Genomic DNA, 19511 nt, shown 5'->3' with positions numbered 1-19511 from the left:
TTACGAGTTATAGTCACCAAGCTACTGGTAAAGAAAAAAAGTCATTTTGCTCAAAATAGAGGGGATCAGGTTGACTTTTGTTCCGACGCTCTATTGCTGCAAGTTCAGATGATGTTCATCGGTTTGGGAATTTCATATTCCTGAGTGTCAGGAGCAGCAATGGAAACTCTCAGACTTATTCTCCCACCTTCTTGTAAATCTGAGAGAAGCTGCCTTTTCCTGGTGGAGGAAACCAGCTAAAACCTAGCATGGAGGACTTGTTTCAGGGCTTAAATAGTTTGGAAAATGCAGAATTTTAAGGTAAAACTCAACTCATGTTCTGGTTCACAGTGTGTTCATTCTTGTGGTTTGTCGTTGCTACTGATATAGGTGATAGCTTAACCATTTGGGACAGTATGGGAAAAGTAGCATAGAAGAGACAGTTGAGGTTGAAGAATCAAATATTGGAAACTTTTGTCTTTCAAAAACTTGTCTCCAAACCTGCAATGACAGACACATACACAAAGAGAACTTAAGGTATGAAGTAGGAGCTGGATGTTCTCTGTATTCTCTATATTTTTACATTCATAAGTAAAATGTCACATATCCCTATGTGAATGAAGTCCCAGCCTAAATTAGAGGTATGTGAGCTCTGGTAGCAATACTGCACTGCTTCAGTTCGGAGCACATGCTGCATAGGCTGGGTCTAAAATGCTCTGAGCTGTTCTGCTCTTATAATACCATGTCTGATGTGACACTAACTGATCCTATAGGGTTTATAGGGGATTACAGGATAGAAAACCCTGCAAGGGGGCCATATTCACAGTAAGAAGTCCCATCAAATAGTGGTTGAACTGTCAACAAAATTAAAAAGAAATGTTTCCCTGTGTGTTTTAGGTTGAAATCCTGGAGCAATCGCACAATCTAACAGTTGGTTACTACGTTACACGGGGGAGACTGGTCTTTATTCCAGCTGCTGTAATTGAAAGGCTTCTTGCGTATGGTATTAGCAACGCCACAGCAGACATAAAGCAGCACGTACCACATCTCCAGTCCGTGGTGGCGCTGGCCTTGCCGTGGAAGCCCCTTCCCGCCTACCACTTCCAGCTGAAAACAGGTGAGCGAGGTCCTGACCGCCTGGGGTTTTACCGTAACCCGTGTCTTGCTTATATGTATATATATATATTTTTTTTTTTTTTTTTTCTATATTTTTTCTTTCTGGGCCCATTGGATATGACTTATTTCCTAGCAGTCTAACCCAGGGTCATTGCTTAACCCCTCTGTACCATTTCAAGCATCAGTGCAGAGCAGTTGCAGTGCAGCAGAGCAGTATAAGCTACAAAAGGGCAGAGAATGCTGTGCAACAGCATATTCAATTGTAAAAAAGATTTCTTATGTGTCCTTCATGTTTACAGATACATAGTTATTGCAATTACCCAGTTAGTATCTTTTTTTCATAGCACTAACAGAATGAGAATCAATATTCTGATTGATTATATCTTGTAAAAGCCAATGACCTGCAAGATTTAAGAGTAAAACTTGTGTTTTAGAATGATTTCACTTACTGCCTGGCTCTGAGTAAGTATTTGAACAGTAAACTGCTCTTATGATCTTATGTATCAGAGCAGAAACAATTTCCATGTGTTTGCGGAGAGTATCAGCTCTAATAATGCAATTTATTTTTTATCTTAATTTAGGCTGCTTTAGAGTGGTGCTTAAATGACACAAACTGATCCTCTGTGCCATTATTTTCACCTGCTTAATTTGCAAATTGGTCATTTTGCTGCCAGACTTTACAGGAGTTATGCGACCAAGAATATTTTGTCCACATACAAATAAGTTGTTCCTTTTCCAGAGCTGCAGTTTGTGGGTCAAACAGACAATATACAGTCATGCAAGTTTGTTCAGACCATGGAGCAACGATTACAGAGAGCGTTTCAGGATGCTGAAAGAAAGGTCTTAAACACCAGCAACAACTTAACGGTTCAGGTACAACGTTGGTGCTTTGCCAGTGCCTGTTGCAAAACTCTCTGGGTTATTCTTTCCTATGTTCATGCTTGTATTTCAACATGATATCTCTGATAAGCCACTATGGAGTAAGTTTATGCTTTCATCTGAAATAAGGGTGTTTTTTTATTGCGGGAAAACTTTTAAATGCATGATTTATAGAAGGCTGTTACTGTTATTTTAATGAATTTGAATGTTACTGTTTGCAGTTAAATAATTTAAGTGTAATTCAAATAAAAATACATAAAATGTTCTTGAAAATATTTATTTTTCCTGAATATGTTATTCTGACACATTAATTGCTTTCAGTGAGGCTATTCAGGTACAAAAATAGTGACATGCATAGCTGTTTGTAAGATCTGAACTATTAAAATATATAGGTGTTGTGTTGTGTGGGCTATTTTTGGTTTGTTTTTTGTGGTGTGTGCATTCCAGTTCCATACAGACCTAAATTCACTATTAAGGGCCTGATTTTTGCAGACCTTTATATGTAGAGTGGGCCAACACTCTTATGCTCTGTGCAGTACTTCAGGAATAAAGAAATTATCCTCAGGGTGATATTATAATATGTATTTGACTTAGCATAAAACTCTATATATGGACTTGTGCTCCTCGGAATAGTTTGTATGTAGCTTACCAGAAGGAGAAAATTGGTCTTCAGGGCTCTGCTTAGTTACTTTGGCACTGCCTCTTGTGAGCTTGTGCTCAAACTGGAGGAGCTCAGAGGGGCAGAAAAGTACATGGCAAGAGGTGACCTACTGCAGTGGGTAGAGCGATTATCACGCTTTTCAATAGCTGTGCCTGTGATGCTGCAGGGAACTTCATGGTGGCTAATTTGCTTATGGCAGAAGTGCTAGATCTCACAAAGCACCTAGGCAATTTTGTAAAGAGCCCTAGAAGAAGGTACTGGTTGTGGTTTTTGTGGGTATTGCCAACTTAGGAATTGATGGAATGAAGGTCTTGGGAAGAATGGGACTCAAGGGTGTGATCTTCATGATAAATTTTTCTGAAATTATTTTGGTACCATGAAAAGGACTAAATCAGTGCAACAGAAAATAGTATGAGAGTTTTAGATGAATTACGAATGGAGGACCAGTTCTAGAGCAGACGGAGCCGATTCAAAAAAGGTGTTGCTGCACTACGAGAGTAGAGGGAGGGACAGCAAGATAGGTAAAAGGCATGAAACAACTTCCACACAAGAAGAAATTAAATTTGCCATGGTTCTCCAACCATGAGTGGTGTAGTGAATCAGGAGTGATTGTTTGGAGTTTCCCATAACAGAACTACTTAGGTTTAAATAAAAAGAAAAATCCTTTCACACAGTGGGTAATAAAATCTCAAGGATTTCCAGAGTTAACTGGAAAAAGTATGGAAGTTACAAAAAGCAATTGGCCAAACTTAGAGAACAAAAAGTCATCAACCATTTTTAAACCCAATCATATGATTTATGGCTCAGGCCATAGCTCTGGTCTGACATTACACTGTGGGAAAGAGTCCTCTCCTCTTGGCTTGTGCTCATTCTCCAACCGTCTGCTCTTGGCTATTTGTAAGTGGACGTGAGCTAGGCAGGCCTTTGGTCTGACCTTGAACTCTTCTTCTGATGCTTTTATTATACCACATTTTATGTTTTTACTTAGTGATCCAAATCATAAAAATGGGGTATTTAAATAACATTCATGAATGCTGAATGCTGTTGGTTCTACCTACAGCATCAGTAGCCAAAAAACATTCCTCTTGTCCTAGGGCATGAGATTTCTGAGAAAACACATTTTTTCCATTCCTGCCCCACCTTTGCCTCTCTGCTTCCTGCAGAAAACTGGTGTTTAAGGATCTGATCCAGTCCTTGCTAAATAGAATTTGTCCTTAAATGCAGTCATCAGATTTGGGCTCAGGAAGAGACTGTCATAGAGCTAAAGTGGGGATGACAGCAGGTAATCATGTGATGCCAGGAACAGAAGAGACATGATATCCCTTTATTTCATATGGAAAAGGAGTAGGTCTAGAAAACTGCACTAGGAAGGCAGAAAGAGAGCAAGACATACAGGCCTAATTCTTCTGCATCAAACACTGGACACTTCTGCTGATAAGCATCCTCTCCCTCATCTTACATTTCCTGGTAAAAACAGGGAAAAATATTTGCAGTCCACCTTTTCTGCCTACTGCTGGCCTCCAGTAACTCTGTGTGCTGAAGTAGGAATTAAAGTATCAGACAAGTAAAGTTTTACACAATCATGTTGAGTGAGCTGTATATAATCCATTGCTCAAGTTAACATTTCTCCAGTTTGCTTGGGGGGTTTTTTGTTGTTTTTTACACTCAGCTGAAACACAGCTACACCTTATTTCTTTACCTTTGTTTCAGATTTTGAACACCTCCAATGTCTCCCAAGCTGTCACTCTGTTTTATGTAGTGAACAATCAAAGCACAACTCTAAATGGCACTATTTCCAGCAACCTTCTTAATCAACTGTCAGCTGAGCTAGTGGGTTTCTACCTGACCTACCCGCCTCTCACCATTGCAGAATGTAAGTACGCGCGTCCCAGCACACCAGCACACTGCTCCTTAAGATTAACCGGTACTGGACTTTTGTTTTGCAAGTGCCATAAGCTTTGTCGTCAAGCTCACAGATTGTAGGTGTGTTTGCTGACTACTTTAGAACTTTTTTTTTTTTTTTTTTTTAATGTGAAGGGGATTAGGTAGGCGGGATTTCTGGGTTTCAGTGTTTGCTTTGGCTGCTAGAAATGCTGGCAGATAGTTGAGAACAATGCATATATGCTGTCATAAATGAAAAAAAGGCCTGTGCCAGGTTCCAAACAAAGCAAATTTGTAGTTTTATATAAAACGAAACACAGAACATGCCTAGTTCTCCATTTCAGGAAAACCTAGTGCAGCACATGAAGTTAATTTTCAGCATAGCCCTTTACTCCACTGGAGAGTCAGCATTTGCTGAACTTCGCCCTCAGTTTGAAATGTCGTCTAAAAACTTTAGTGTCAATAATTTGCTTGACTTTCAATTGTTTTGAGGAGTCAGAGGTCCAGAGAGCGAGAGAAAGTTGTGTGTCTGAGCAGCCTATGTGCCATATATGCTCTCTGACTCTGCATGGTAATTTTTTGATTGTGGGGATTTCTGTTTAATCTGCTTGTTAAACTTGGTATGTGAAATTAAGCTCACTGTGGAACTGGGTTATCTCTTCACTGGAGATCAGTGTTCACTGGAAGTGAGAGGAGATTGGGACATGGTAGGTACATCGGTACATAGTGATGGACTCTGGTTAAGGAAGGACAGGTTTCACCTAATCTCACCATATGTTAATCTTCATGAGATGCTTGTTAAATTTGACTTACTGTGCTCAAACACCAGTTCCGATTAAGCTTCTGGTAGCTATGAAGCCCACTCGTAAGGCTAAACCAGTGATGGAGTAGTTCATAATTTTTCATTTCACAAGAACTGAAATAATTTGGCACATAAGGATGGAGCCAAATATGTCTTTATGATCAGAACACTGAACTGAGTGGATTTTTAGCTTTAGGTAAAATTATTAATGTGCTTGTTCACTTTCTGATTCTAAGAAAAAGCAGAACCAGGATGCTGGAAAGCAAGCACTGGGGAAAACACAAGTTACCTTTTTTTCTCAAGCCATTTTATTTGCAAACAGCAAAGCAGCAGAGCAATTACCTTGTGCTATTCTTCATCAGTTGCTTGCACAATGAGCTGTCTGGGTGGTAAATGGTCTCTCTCTAGTGCAGGGCAGTCAGGGATCATAAGTATTATAGCTCTGGTGATCATGCAAATTCTTGGAAAAAAACCAAGAGGGTCTATTCTTGAGGCATTACCTGTCTGAATCAGATATTTGCAAACAAATAGGTGAAACTGCCAGATGATGAGCTCTTGCGCTGCATTGGTGTGTGCTTTTAAATCAGACCTTCCATCACAGGGTGAGAGATGTCTCAGGGCAGGCCTGCATTTTCATCAGGTCTTTCCACAGGAGACCATTGGCAAACACACACCCGGAGAGGGATGTGGACCCTTTCACCATCAGACAAGCTCCTTCCTTTGTGTGACTGAGGGGCGAGCCTGTCACAAGAGTGCCCCATGTGCAGGACTCACCTTCATGGGGCATCCAGCAGCTCAAGGACAAAGCCCGAGCCGGTGTTGATGATGATGACTGCACTTGGCTTGAGCTTTTGGCCTCCCAAATAGGCCTGTTGTGCGGGAAGAGGATGATGCTGCTTCTCGCAAAGGCAATACAGGAGTATGCTTGGTAGACAGGAGCTGTGCAAGGCATTTGTCACACAGTAAGAGTCTCGTGTGGTATTGCGGTTGTCTGCTGATCCCTGCGCGTGATGAACTGACCCGATAAAGTCTTTAGCTACTAATAGCTTATATTTCATTCTGGAGTTCTTGGTTTTATTCCCCGCACAGCAGGTATGCTGCAAACTCATGAACTTGATGTGCGTGTCGTATTTATGGCTTCAGACGGGCAACGCGTCTTGAGAAAATGTTTACTTTGAGAAGTGTTTGATGCTCATTCATGTGGCAGTGCAGTCGTTTCAGTTTATCAAACAAATATTGCTGCTGTTCTCAGAGCATGTTATTTCCCAGTAGACTCTGGCGGCTCCTCCAGAGCCTTCGCAGTCTGTGATGGAAATGCACAGCGCAGGACACCTCCTCCAAAGCAGTTACTGTGTGTAACCAGATCCTTTACTATGTTTACTGTTCCAAGCCACTTTGGAGTTTAAAAATCAAGGTAACTCAATAGCAGTGTATCGACATGCAAAACACGGATATTTTATGAATTAAGTTCCAAGTGTTAATGCTTTCCGTGTTGCATAAATCTATCGGAAAAAATGCTGAGCTGTATAATGAATTAGCAGCATGGTGAACTTTACAGCCTAATGCACTTTGGAGATGGAAAAGCTAACAAAGAGCATAAAAATGGCAAACATCACTTTCTCACAGGTGTAAACATGAATGGTAGTAATTTCTTAAATGGTGCAGAGTGAAAGAGTGAGAATACCACACTTAAGGTGTGCTCACAGTTTTGTAAGTCTTATTTGTAATTCATGTGGAATGCACTTTGTGATTGGTGGAATCTGATCCTGGTTTTTTTTGATATTATTTTAGGTTGAAATGGTGGTCTAGGTTAAATAAGGATTAAATCACAGAATCACCATAGAATGTCACCTTGTTTTCCCCAGGAGATTACTCACAGAGAGAAAGCAGCAGAAACGTATATAACAGACACATGCAGATTGCATATCATTTTCAGTAATGGGCAATCCTTGGCTTTGCCCCAGGCAGTGTACTAGCCAATATTTTGGTGACAGGAAATATATGTTTTACTTTGTATGGCAGAGCTTTTGATGTCCTTTTTCAGACAGAAGAGAAATCGTAATCCTGAAAATTACACCTCTAGGTCTCCCCCTGACCCATAGTTCAATTTTATTTACCAGTGTCTGGTTAACCAAATAGTTTTGGGATGTATAAAGGGTAGTGTGTTGGAATAATATGACATAATTTCAACTTTTATTTTAAAGCTTTGGAGTATCCAAACCTTGATGTTTCAGAGTCAACTAGAGACTACTGGGTGATAACAGGTACTTTTTAATCTTCTTCTTCTCCTCTATGGACTTCAGGTAACAATTTTTAGTGCTCAATTATATAAACACATTGGTGCAGTAATTTTACAGAAAAACAGTGGCTGCCCAGTGAACCTTCCTGTTGCATTCAACTGGGCAAATGTATTTAAAGCTACTCTGGGGCATTACTGTGATTTGTCATCTTGAACAGAGATGTCTCCTGCGTCCAACACTAACCTCAGAATTTATGCCACTTCAGTTAAAGCACTTCTGAGAGCAGCATTATCTTCTCAGAGTTTTAAAACACAAATAGGTTTTAAGAAATTTACTCTATTTTTCTGGGACTTGGATTTAAATCTGAAAACAAAAGAGGCTTGTAGACATAACCTAGGAAGAAAGGTCAGCTGTTAAATCGAGGAAGTTCTGATTTGCTGACTCTGGCTGGGTCCAGAAATATTTGCATTTTTCACCTGAAGCATTAAGCACATAACTTTCTGTTGGTGTAAAACGAAGTACAGAGAATGCTGTTGGGCTTCAAAATACTTGTTTTACCACAGTTATTTCACTGGTATCACATTCTCGTTCACAATCATTTTGACTTTAGAAGTGATAACTGGGCAAGAAAGAGACACTTTTTCCCCAGACATCTTTGAGTGACTTGATAGCAAAGCCTTTCTAATCAGTTTTTCTATACGTGGAATTGTTTAATGCTCAGGAGAGAAAAAGAAAAGGAGCCTGACATGAAAGAGATTAAGTTCTACACTCTGCTTTCAAAAGCTGGTGTGATTTGGTACCTGAGAGAGAGATTTTGAGATTAAAAATAAGTTTACGTAGAAATTATGATCCTCTGAAGGGAGTGGTACAGCTTCTCCCCCTTTGGACTCCATGAACCTGATGTGCCATTTCTGGCCTTTGTGCACTTTCTGTAGTGGAGTGTTAGTGGTATTATAATGGAAACATTCTTTTCAAAAATCTCATGGTTATCCCAAAAGATTTCTTTAAAATAATATTGAAAGCCCATACATTCGTATGAATTAAATTAACATGCAATATCACTTATTTGAACTTCATGTAAATTCAGTGTCTTTTAATTTTACATTCACATTTATTTAGGAAATGTTTATTAGTTTTCATTGCTCTCAAACATATAGTGTTCTGTTTCAAACAGAGTCGTGCAAAATTCTAACTTCGGATTTCAAAACTACTGGACTAAAAACTCCTGTTTAGTTAACAGGTGCATCTGGCGATAAGTATAAAACCAGACAGCTTTGATATTTTTTTACCTTCTATGTTGAAGATCATAGATGAGGTGCTTCCTAGAGCCATTTTGGTAAACCGAAGGCCCAAGAAAGTTTTTGGAGGATTTTATTCTCTGAAACATCATTGACATTACCTGAGAAGAACAGTGCAGGGGCTGAAATAGAAGCATGTTATAAACCCATTGGGAATTACTGAGGGGGGTTAACAGCGTCCAGTTATTTTACTTTTAAGCTAGTTAGTACATCCTTGTCCCAAACTGCCTTACAGACCACATGTTACTTATTCTGTCCATCTAAAATGTGCTGATCTGTGATTTTCTCCATTCCCACAGTTATTCAAGGGGTTGATATTGCATTACTGGGGCTGAACAACCAGAGCTTTGCGAGATTAATGGAGCAGCGTTTGGCCCCACTGTTCATGATGTCCCATCAGCAAGGACGGCGGTTCAAACGTGCCACCACTGTGGGCAGCTACACCGTGCAGGTGGTCAACGCGACATCGGTTGCACCTAGATATGTGTTGAAAAAAGGGATTTGCTTGCATGTGTCCTGCCCCAATTCGTCTGCAAAACTGTGTAAATGGGTTGAGATTTTCTATCTTTTTTTGTTAAAACCAAAGCAGCAAGTGCAAAATGCATGGCATTACTAATGGGTTTATTTTTCTGAAGTCACCCATGTTTGCCTGCCTCTCATCTTAGGTAATTAGTGTTAATAAATATTTTCTCTTTGGTTGCTAAGATGATGAGGTCAATGTACATATTTCAGTGTATTCAGCATAATGAGGAGTTCTGGGTTTTTGTTCTTAAATTAAGAGAGGTTTCTTAGCTCTTTCACTATGCAGGTAACTTACTAAAGCTAGAACTTGTTTTTAATTTTTGTTGAAAAAAATGTGTGATGCGGTCTTTATACAGGGTTAGTCATCAAATCATGTGGCCACAGATCACATTATGAAGTAGAGATTTCAGTCCCGAGTAATTTATGAATCTTCTTTCTCTTATTTACCAGCATTTCCCATTCAGTTTTTAAAAATCATCTTATTTTGTTTCTCGCTAATTTAGCCAACTGATGCTAGTTGTTGGGTGTTCAAAGAGGATCTGTCTTCAAAAATTGCACAAGAACTTATTGCCCTTTCTTTTTCAATTACATGATGATTTTCGTGAATTGCTTGTTGCGAGATATAAAAGCAAATTACTAGTTTTCTTATTTGCCCAGAATTCTTTGTGTTTTCCCACTGAAAGAATTTAAACCAAGAAATGTGCTTTTACTTGCCAGAAGTGTGAACCTTTGTAAAATTTTCCATGAAAACTTGACATATCTTAGTCCATAACATAATACACAAACCTCCTTTTTTGTCTCATCATTAGAGGTATTTGACACTTCATCTACTCCTGGGAAAGATGGAAGTACAATGTAAAAATTCTGCTAGTGTTCTGCAGAATAAAATGGTAAAAGCATGGTTCTCTTTATTGTCAGCCTGGGATCAAAAATAATGAGTATACAGGCAAAATGTGAGAGAATTTTTCAACTGCAATATGCCAGCAAAGTATGATTTTCAATCTTATGAGAGATTTTAAGAATTCCCTCTTTACAGAGAACTGTAATGTGCAAACTTTTGATCCTCTCCTTGTTTTTACTGCATGCTGTTCTTAGTATAGGGTTTTACCTTAGGATTGTGTTTAAAAATTATTAAGAAGGCAGTCAGTCCTCACTAATCTTAATAGCTTAGGCTATGAAGAGAGGAAGCTCTGATCCTATAAGAATATTTGCATGGAGCTTATGCTTATATAGGGTCTTGAAGGAGCTCCCTCTGTGCACTGCCTTCAAGTAGCTTCTGGTACATTTTATAATAGTATAATACAAACAGATCTTATTTCTCTTTCTCTCTTTTTTATTTATTTTTTTTTCCTGAAAGATGGTAAAAATCCAGCGCATTCCAGGACCCAAGGAGCCAGCTGAACTGACATACTATACTTTATACAACGGGAAACCTTTGCTGGGCACTGCAGCTGCCAAAATTTTGAGTACTGTTGACTCCCAGCGGATGGCCTTGACACTGGGCTATGTTATTCAAGTTCAAGCTGATCGTAAGAGTTCTTTTTAAAAAAAATCTCTGCTTTAGTCGTCTTTTTTTTTTTTTTTATGAGAACAGCAGTGTAGGTGTGGGAATCCTCCACTGATCACACAGGGAAATTTCAGCTGCACTTTTGAGCAGCTGCTTAAGTCAGGCTGCTCTTTTTCATATGGAAGACAGATTAATCTTTTATCATAGAAGATCGAAGCTATATACCAACTTTTATTTAGCCAATCACCGTAAACTCTATTGTACGACTAATTTTGCACATAGAGTTCTATGAGCTGAACAACTTCACGGAACTGTAAAGTCAGAATTAATTCTGATGCTAACAAAACTGTGACACCACAGGCTGATGACTGATGGGGCTAAATTGCCATTCAAGTAACTTGACCTAAAGTAAAATGACACTGTATGTGGAGGCTATCAAGATGTCCCTTATTTTTGACTTGTTCAGAATAATGTAGATTGCTTCTATCTTAAAGGGATATATTTTAAAAAATAGTTATTTTCACCAAGAACCACATGATTGTTAAAGCTATTGTTTAGACACAAATCAGAAAAGTGTAGTTGGGCAGAACTACTTATGTGTATGGACAGTTTTCAGATTCAAGATATGGTAGCATCATTCAGAATAACACGGCCAAAAAAGTAATCCATTCTTGAAAAGTAAAGTGTTTTTGAAAAAGTGGTTTGAATTTCTCAGTTTTGAGATTTTCTCAGTTTGAATTCTGTCAGTTACTGACTGTGGGCACAGGTTGGTTTGTTTTGTTGTTGGGTTTTTTTGTTTGTTTGTTTTTTTGTATTCCTGTATAGTTGACCTACAGTCATAAACCTGTCTGCAGTGGAGCTCGGAGGGTTTTTTGTGCAATAACATCTTACTGTATAAATTAGTGCCTTTAGCTAACTGAATCTCTCCACTTTGCTAAGGTATTTATCCAGATGGAATAAAAATTATATGGTGGATTTCAGTACTGGATCTCCTCACTGGCTAAACGGCATATAAAATGAGACTCCCTGGTGACATTATTTCTGCCTGAAAGAGCAGTGATATTGAAATAATTACATGTAATAGTGACAGGAAAAGAAGGAACCACTGTAATAAGTAATTGATGTATCATCCCATAAACATATGACTGAGTTAGAAGACTAAAGTATGACAGCGTTTTCAGAGGCTGCACTATATACTGTACCTGCTCCTTGATCTGATCACGGTCTGTTACTGACCTTAACTGGACTGAAACCAAGGATCTCCATTCCTGCTTCCACAAAGTCCAGCATTTAAATGCTGAACAACTTTGTTTTCCATGATAATATTTCTTTAATGTGATTTTTACTAAAGTAGCTATAGATAACATACAGCAATTCCGAGCTCTTTGTGCAGTTTTGTGATTTATATGAGTATTTAGGTATTTTGTACTTCCATGGTCTGATAAGGCAGCCTTGTTCATCTGTAGATTTTCGTACAAGTTAAATAAGCACAGACTATTGTAAGAAGAGAATACACAGAAATTGAAATTATGACCCCAGGTAACTGAGATTCTGAAGCTAGAGTATTTGAAATGTAGGAGATAGTTCTATCTTTATACCTTATTACAGAAAAAAATAATTTCTTTCATTTTGGACACAGTATTTGTAGTCTGTCTTTGTATTCCCAAAGAAAATACTTTGTGTGCACTTAATTTTTACTCATTATAACTTCCCTCATAGCTCAATGAAAAGTTCTGTACCATAATGCAGTAAGAAAAGACATCTGCCCTCAGGAACTCATAGTCTGGTTAGACAAAACAGACGAATAGTAAAAAAAATATGGATGTTCCTGTTTTATAAGCAAGGGACTCAGTTATAGCAAAATGAAAGGCTCGCTTCAAAATCCACTGAAGTCTTATTGAGTTGAATGAACTGTGGATTGCCTTAATCAAGGTCACAGTGGAAGCTGGTAATTGAATTAAAGATATAAACCAGGATTCCTAAATGTCTGTCTTATTAGCCGTAAGGTCATCTAGAAAGAATAATTATAATTTTTCACCAATTGTTTGCTGCTTCCACAACAGCAGTCTATAATTTAAAATTACTGTTATCTGATAAAATTCAGATTCACTTTCCTCCTCTACAGCACTTTTACTCCCAGACTATGTATTCAGAGTTAGTAAATTAGAATTATGCAAGTGCAGAAGATATGTACCTAATGGTGCTGTTCCTACATCACCCGACAAACTACATGGGCTTTGCAAAAAGTTGTAGGTCTACAATGAGACTCAAGCAGACTTTCAGCTGGCTCTCATAACTGCTGCTGAGCAAGACGGTACGTACTCGAAGTCTGATCCTGAGAGATGCTGAGTGCCTCTGACAGCTAATAAGCTCAATGACATTTGAAAGCACTAGTCCCCTGGGAAATAGGAAAGGCTGCTTTATTCTGGGATTCTTGCAATTGCCTGTCCATGTCAGCAACCAGTGGCACAGGAAAAGAAATAGATATAGCATAAGGAAGCCCACAAAATATTTCACTAAACCAAAATTCAGCATTATGAGATTATGTGGTGTTTTTTCCAGAAAGAAATGGAACGGTAGAACTGGGGATGTGTCGCAGAAAGATCTCTTATGTATGTACAAGTTGAAGATTCACATGAAGAGACTTTATTCTGATAAAATGGAAACTAAAAGCTTTTGGCACCACTGCATTTCTGAAATGTACCCTTTTCCTAGTGCCCTTATTAATATATCTGCAAGTAGCTCTTTCCAGCCTCATAATTTCCCCTCCTTCAGAAATGATGGATTCATTTTGACCTTAACTGTGATAAAGTATTTCTAGAGCACAAGAGAAGCATTTTCTTATTGCTCTATTAATATAAATAATAACGATTAGCACGCTTAACTTCATTGTTTTTGAAAGCTCTGCCAGTTTTCTCTTGCTGAGCCAGTAAGTCTTTGACACCAGGTATGGACTCCATGTGTATACTTCTAACACATAGGCTGCCTTATTATAAGCTGGTTTGATGTTTGAAAAATAATTAAGGATGTATGACTTGCACCTTGTTTTGTTTGTTCTGTAAAAGAGCCATTGGAGTGATATCTAACGTGGCATCTAGCTTGACTTCAGTGTTGGTGGCTGCTTTTGTAGCTGGCTATAAATATTTTGCGGCTGGCTATAGTAAGTAAGAGAAGAGAGCCCAGGGATTTGTGATTGAACAGTGTTGCTGATTCATTTTTTTCACTTAAGGAATACAAAGGTATAAGTAGATTACTAACATCCTTTTATACTAATTGTTATATTGAGACAGTTGAAGACTGTGTTGGAAGCAATTTAAATTTTGCCTCTGCACAGTAAAACTTATCAATGTTGGTTTGCAATTTTCTGTAGCTGTGGTGAAGAACCCCCCAAACAACCTGTGGATCATTGCAGCAGTGCTGGCTCCCATTGCTGTGGTTACAGTTATCATCATCATCATCACAGCGGTTCTCTGCAGAAAGAACAAGAACGACTTCAAACCAGACACCATGATGAACCTGCCTCAGAGAGCTAAAGTGAGTGACCCATCTCCAGACCCAAGATGTTCATTTGCTTTCTGAGGTTTTAACTGTGTTTCTCTGCTAGATGTAGTTGCAGGATGTTTGGAATTGAAATGGTCGTTATTCACAGGCTGGATCTTTGCACTTCTTCTCTGTCCTTGATGCCACTGGTCACAGCAATTACCTTTCTGTTTTACTTAGGGCTCATCAACTTCCTTTGCAGCTCATCCCTTGCCGCATAGGTAGCAGTGGTTGAATAACCATTACACAGTCACGTAAGGCACTGAGCCATTAGGGCTGAGTAGGATTTACTCAGGGTAGTCGTTTCCTTCATAAAGTTGGGGAAAGGGACTATCACCCTTCAGTCTTGCCAGCAGCACGTCTCCTGTAGGACCTCATTCTGAAACCCACGGCCTGAGCTGCTCCTACCTGCTGCAGGTGGCCATGGCTGAAGCTCTGGGCTTTGGCAGCAGTTCAGACCTGGTCCAAACCAGAAGTTCTTCACCTAGCTGCTAATCCAGAAAAGACATTATTTGATTTTTTTTTTCAGAAATTTTCTCCTACTGCTATTTTTTTTTTAGAGGTTTTGAACTTTCTAATTTATTTGTGGATGTTGTTTGCTGGGCTCAAACAATTATATTTTCCTTAAAGTTACTAACTCATATCAGTTACAAGTTGTTTTTGGTTTGGTGTTTTTTTTTTTCCCCAAATCAAATACGTTTCCAGTTTCATTCTGTCTCTAACAGAAAAATGCCACAGAATACCGATTTGTCTCCATAGTGAAAAAAGTCTGTGATAAGAGGAACAAAAGTCTTTTAGAAACCCCTAGGCCTAATGTAACAAGACTAGGCCTAATGTAACAAGACTAGGCCTAATGTAACAAGACTAGGCCTAATGTAACAAGACTAGGCATAATGTAACAGGAACTTAATAGAGAAACAATATCTATATAGACTGGACACGAGGCAAAGCAGGATGTCCTTGGTTTGCAAGCTGGGAAAGCAAAATGTTCCACTAAATGAAGAAAGAGCTACATGACTTTTGCCGTGTAGTAGCACACAAAGAAAACATGCATGCTTAAGAAATTAGGGCAAGAAGCCGACTAGGCTGCAAAGACCACCGGGGGCCACTAGAGACCCCTGACGAAGACCCTCAAATACCAAAGATGGACTTCTGGCAAAGGGTGGGATTATGTAAATAATTTATGTTTGACGCATGAACTAAGTGGTAAAAATAAACGAATGTGCAATTGGTGTGTGTAATAAATACCAAGAAGTGCGAGTCGTGCGCACACGCGATTAGAACGATCCTCCAAGCATCCAGCGCGCTGCGATAGAAGTGCCGGCTTTTTAACACTTTCAGAACAGCGTTAAGGAGTCTTTTTGCTGACTTTCTGGTATCGTCTGCCTTCCCAATACTGCTATGAAATGGCTCTTAAACAGGGCCACCCAAAGTTAAGAGTTTTTAGCCTTTAGAGCCCATGCGTAAGTCATACTGTTCCTTTGCCCTTCTAGCTGGCTTTGTTTTTCTCCATTGACATGGGGTTGAAATGATACATTTTTTCTTTCATTTCTTAATGCTGTGGACAGCAGGATTACTGTGATTTCAGCTCTGTTGCTTCTGCTGAAAAATGTAGATTGGAGGGAGAGTTGAAGGAAGGCATGCTGCATATGACAGCTCTTTTCTCCTCATCTGAGGCTAGTTGCAGATGGGTGCAGCTGGTGCCAGCTGGAAAAAGACATTTGTATCAAAAATGATGCAAAAAAGACATTTCCATTTTGTTTCCAGTATGCTCATCTATTTATCTACTGTTATTTGCAAAAGTGAAACAAGCAGTATAACAAACACAAAGAAAAATTAATACCACTGCACTGATATCATATATTGGAACCTCTAAAGTGCAAGTCATGCTTTATTAGGGGCTGTTGCAAATACTATGCACCATTTGATTCTTCTTGTATGTAATCTTAGTTCTAGCTAAAGGACAAAATGAGACTAAATTTGTGCATTCTTTTGAGCTGGACATTGTTATGGGATACTTTACAGCTGAAGAAAGTTGCTATTTGAAAAAATTCCTACAAGACTGCTGGTTGAAGCTACAGCACGGGAAAAAAACTTGAAAGTATTTTAGTGTTTTAATCCATAGCTGTCATTCCAAAAAGGAAGAGAAAGTTGAATTTTTGCTTTTCCTGAGAAACCAGTTTCAATCAGGCTGTAAAAATACGTGGTCAGGTTGAAATCTGTTCAGTGGGATTATATTTGCATCAGCAGTCAATGTGGTCAGACAGGAGCTGGATCTGCAGAACAAAACAATTAGTGCTGAGCTCCCAGCATCCTCACTGCACTTGTTTCAGGAGATTTTCCTGCAGACTTGCTCACATTTGCTGCTGGAATGCACTAGTTCACTTCTAGAGTGCATTTCCCCTTTTTGGTATATTTTGAGACTCCATAAAATTTAATTGAATTCATTATATAAAAAATTGAAGCATTTAAAAATGAAAGCTCAATTGATTTCTGTTTAGTTTCACAATGATGGCTCCATCAAAATGGTTCAGCCATGTCTAGTTTAGGGTATATGCTCGTATATGGACTGTGGAAGATAAATTCTGCAGCAGGGTTGGGAATAAACTGGTTTTATCATTCCTGATTTCAACATGTTTACTTAGAAGAAAACTAAGACATGAATTTTGGGAAGACAATGAAATAAGGCCATTTTGAAAGGAACAGTTTTAGTTTTATTTTTAAATCCAGTGTAAGAAATATCAGGGATAGTGGTAATTACTTAAACTGTAATTGCTACTTGTCATGCAGTTTGGCAATACAAATAGCTGATGAACACATATCTATATCACATTTAAAATGAGTATATTATATTTCATGGCTTGGAAAAGTGCCTGAGACTGCTTGATTAATGCTGAATCCGTTCTGTAAGTGGAGTCACAGCAGAGTGATTTTTTTAGTTTAAGCAGCAGTTTCAATATTTTGTTTCTGTGCATCTGAGATTTGTTGTTTGATCACCGGAGCAGCTTTTTGATACCTTATGAATACCCAGCAAACTGCGTAGAATGGAAAAGAGACTATTACGGGATACCCGCAACCTTGGGTTTCAGCCGGTTTTGTTTTCAGTGGTGCCGTTTTATGTGTCTGGATTTCAAAGGTCCTGTTCCAAGGGGCTGGCGGAGCAGAGCTGCCTGTTCCTCGCTGCAGCCCGATGGCTCCCGGGGGAGCAGGAGCTGCTGCTGCGCGTCCCCCGCCAGCAGCATCGGATGCGTGAACGCAGCATGGAAGGGTAATGAATGAACGGAACATTTAGCGTTAAATATCCTTCTGTAGCCGGGGGAAGTGATGTAGCAGAACAGCAGGATTGCTGCCTGTGATTGGTAATTTAGGAATGACTTTTATTGTTGTAACAGACTGAAGGCTAGATAAATGAAGTTTAAAAAACGACCTCTCATATGGAGTGCAGTTCGTAGTATCTTCCTTAGGAACTGTGTTGCTGTTCTGAATTGCCTTAGCAGTCAGGGGCATCTAGACTGACTTGCAGGGAAAAGGGACTGTTACCATGTTTTTTCAATTGGCTCTCGAGTTGTCAAATTAAAAGAAGTATAAATTCAAATTGGTGAAATTCTGATGGGAATTTATTTTAATGTTCTTTCAATGCTGATTTTATTTTGAGCAACTGTTTTTACTTTGAGGTTTTGGGTGGATGTTACTTTTTACCTCACTTGCTTTCTAATTCACAGTGTGCTTTTTTAAGGGCTGTAATCTGATTTGTCACCTTTCCTTTCTTTTAGAGCGGGAAAGAATAAGCTTTAGGTAAACAGAGATAAGATCTACAGTCTAAGACCCAGAAACAAAAGCAAATACTGCAGGCCACGAGAAAACAACCTCTATCAATTTGATAAAGGGCAGGGAAAAAAAAAAAAAAATTAGAGAAACTGTGTACCTGGGTATATATGTAGAGGGGAGGGGCTGATCATCCCTTTTTTTTTTTTTTCTTTTTTTTTTTTTTTTTATCCTTTTTTGTGATCATTACAAGGAAAAACATCCCGGAAACAACTCCCTGTATTCAGTCTGCCCTTTGCCAGGCAATGTAATTTAATGGTCTCATAATTCATTTATTATTTCCTAAGCAACATTCAAATCTCAGTCCCTCGGTCTTTCTCAGTATTGTGGCTGTACTGGACATCTCTGCCTGCAGTGCTTCAGCAGTGCCTGATCATGATTTAGTTTTGCCAGTTCCCTTCAGGGGTGGTAAAGCCATCTGCTCCTGTGGGCTTTTACAGAGCAGGGTTCCAAGATCAAATTTTATTTAACGCAATATGTCTGCTGATGAGGATGGCTTTTTCAGCTCTTCTTTTAATGCAATTTGTTACTAGACATGGTGGTAAGTACAACTCAGATTAAAATAATTCTTCATTTTCTTTCTTTGTCTTCCATTGGCAGATCCAAGCTGGGACTCTGCAGATTTCTGTAGAAATTCTCATGTTTTGCTGCTTCTGTTTTAGTTTTGTTTGTTTTATTATTATTTTTTTTTTAAAGAAGGTATGAAGTATAAGTTGTAACTTCTCTTTCAAAGACATGGAGGGAGAAATAACTGATGTAATTAGCTATTCCCTTTTGTTGTCTTTTTTGCAGAATAACTAACATGATCTTGACTAACAGTTAATATAGATAACAAGGTTGGAAAATATTATTTTGGTTAAAAATATTACTGTCTAGGATGGTGTGCAGTAGTTCTTCCTAGCTGTCCTTCACAGAGCTTCTGTTTCTCCTTTCTTCATTCCTTTCCCTTTCTTCATTTCCTCCCTTCACAGCTAATTCGGTGGATGCTTTTGTGGTACCCTGCCTTGGGAGGAGGGCAAGCAGAAGGTTCTGTCAGGGTGATATCGTCATGACTTGCCATGGGGTGGTGATGGTGAATTGGCATTTTTCTGATATATTGCAAGTTCTATTGTGGTAATGTGTAGAGACGCCTGCTCTCCCAAATCAGCATTAGCCCAGTTAATGTCTCCTTAATGCACTTACCAGAGGAATATTGCAGTACGTGAGCATATTACAAATCATCAGCCTCAGTTCAAACAGGAGATTAGGAATGCAATGTAGA

At 38.9% G+C, this 19511-nt stretch overlaps 1 protein-coding gene across 1 annotated transcript in view; it reads left to right on the top strand.

The window, feature by feature from the left end:
• Positions 1-19511, top strand: part of KIAA1549L (KIAA1549 like) — a 119569-nt gene that overhangs the window by 53332 nt on the left and 46726 nt on the right. The window contains exons 4-10 of the mRNA XM_065636892.1: positions 877-1096; positions 1835-1968; positions 4346-4508; positions 7523-7582; positions 9156-9307; positions 10736-10907; positions 14256-14419. Coding sequence (XP_065492964.1) covers positions 877-1096; positions 1835-1968; positions 4346-4508; positions 7523-7582; positions 9156-9307; positions 10736-10907; positions 14256-14419 — 1065 coding nt within the window. The remainder of the gene's footprint in view (positions 1-876; positions 1097-1834; positions 1969-4345; positions 4509-7522; positions 7583-9155; positions 9308-10735; positions 10908-14255; positions 14420-19511) is intronic.

The sequence above is a fragment of the Caloenas nicobarica genome, chromosome 5 (genome assembly GCF_036013445.1).
Source record: "Caloenas nicobarica isolate bCalNic1 chromosome 5, bCalNic1.hap1, whole genome shotgun sequence".
NCBI classification, from domain to species: Eukaryota; Metazoa; Chordata; class Aves; order Columbiformes; family Columbidae; genus Caloenas; species Caloenas nicobarica.
Note: the sequence above shows the minus strand (reverse complement) of the source record. Positions and strands in the feature narration are given on the sequence as shown.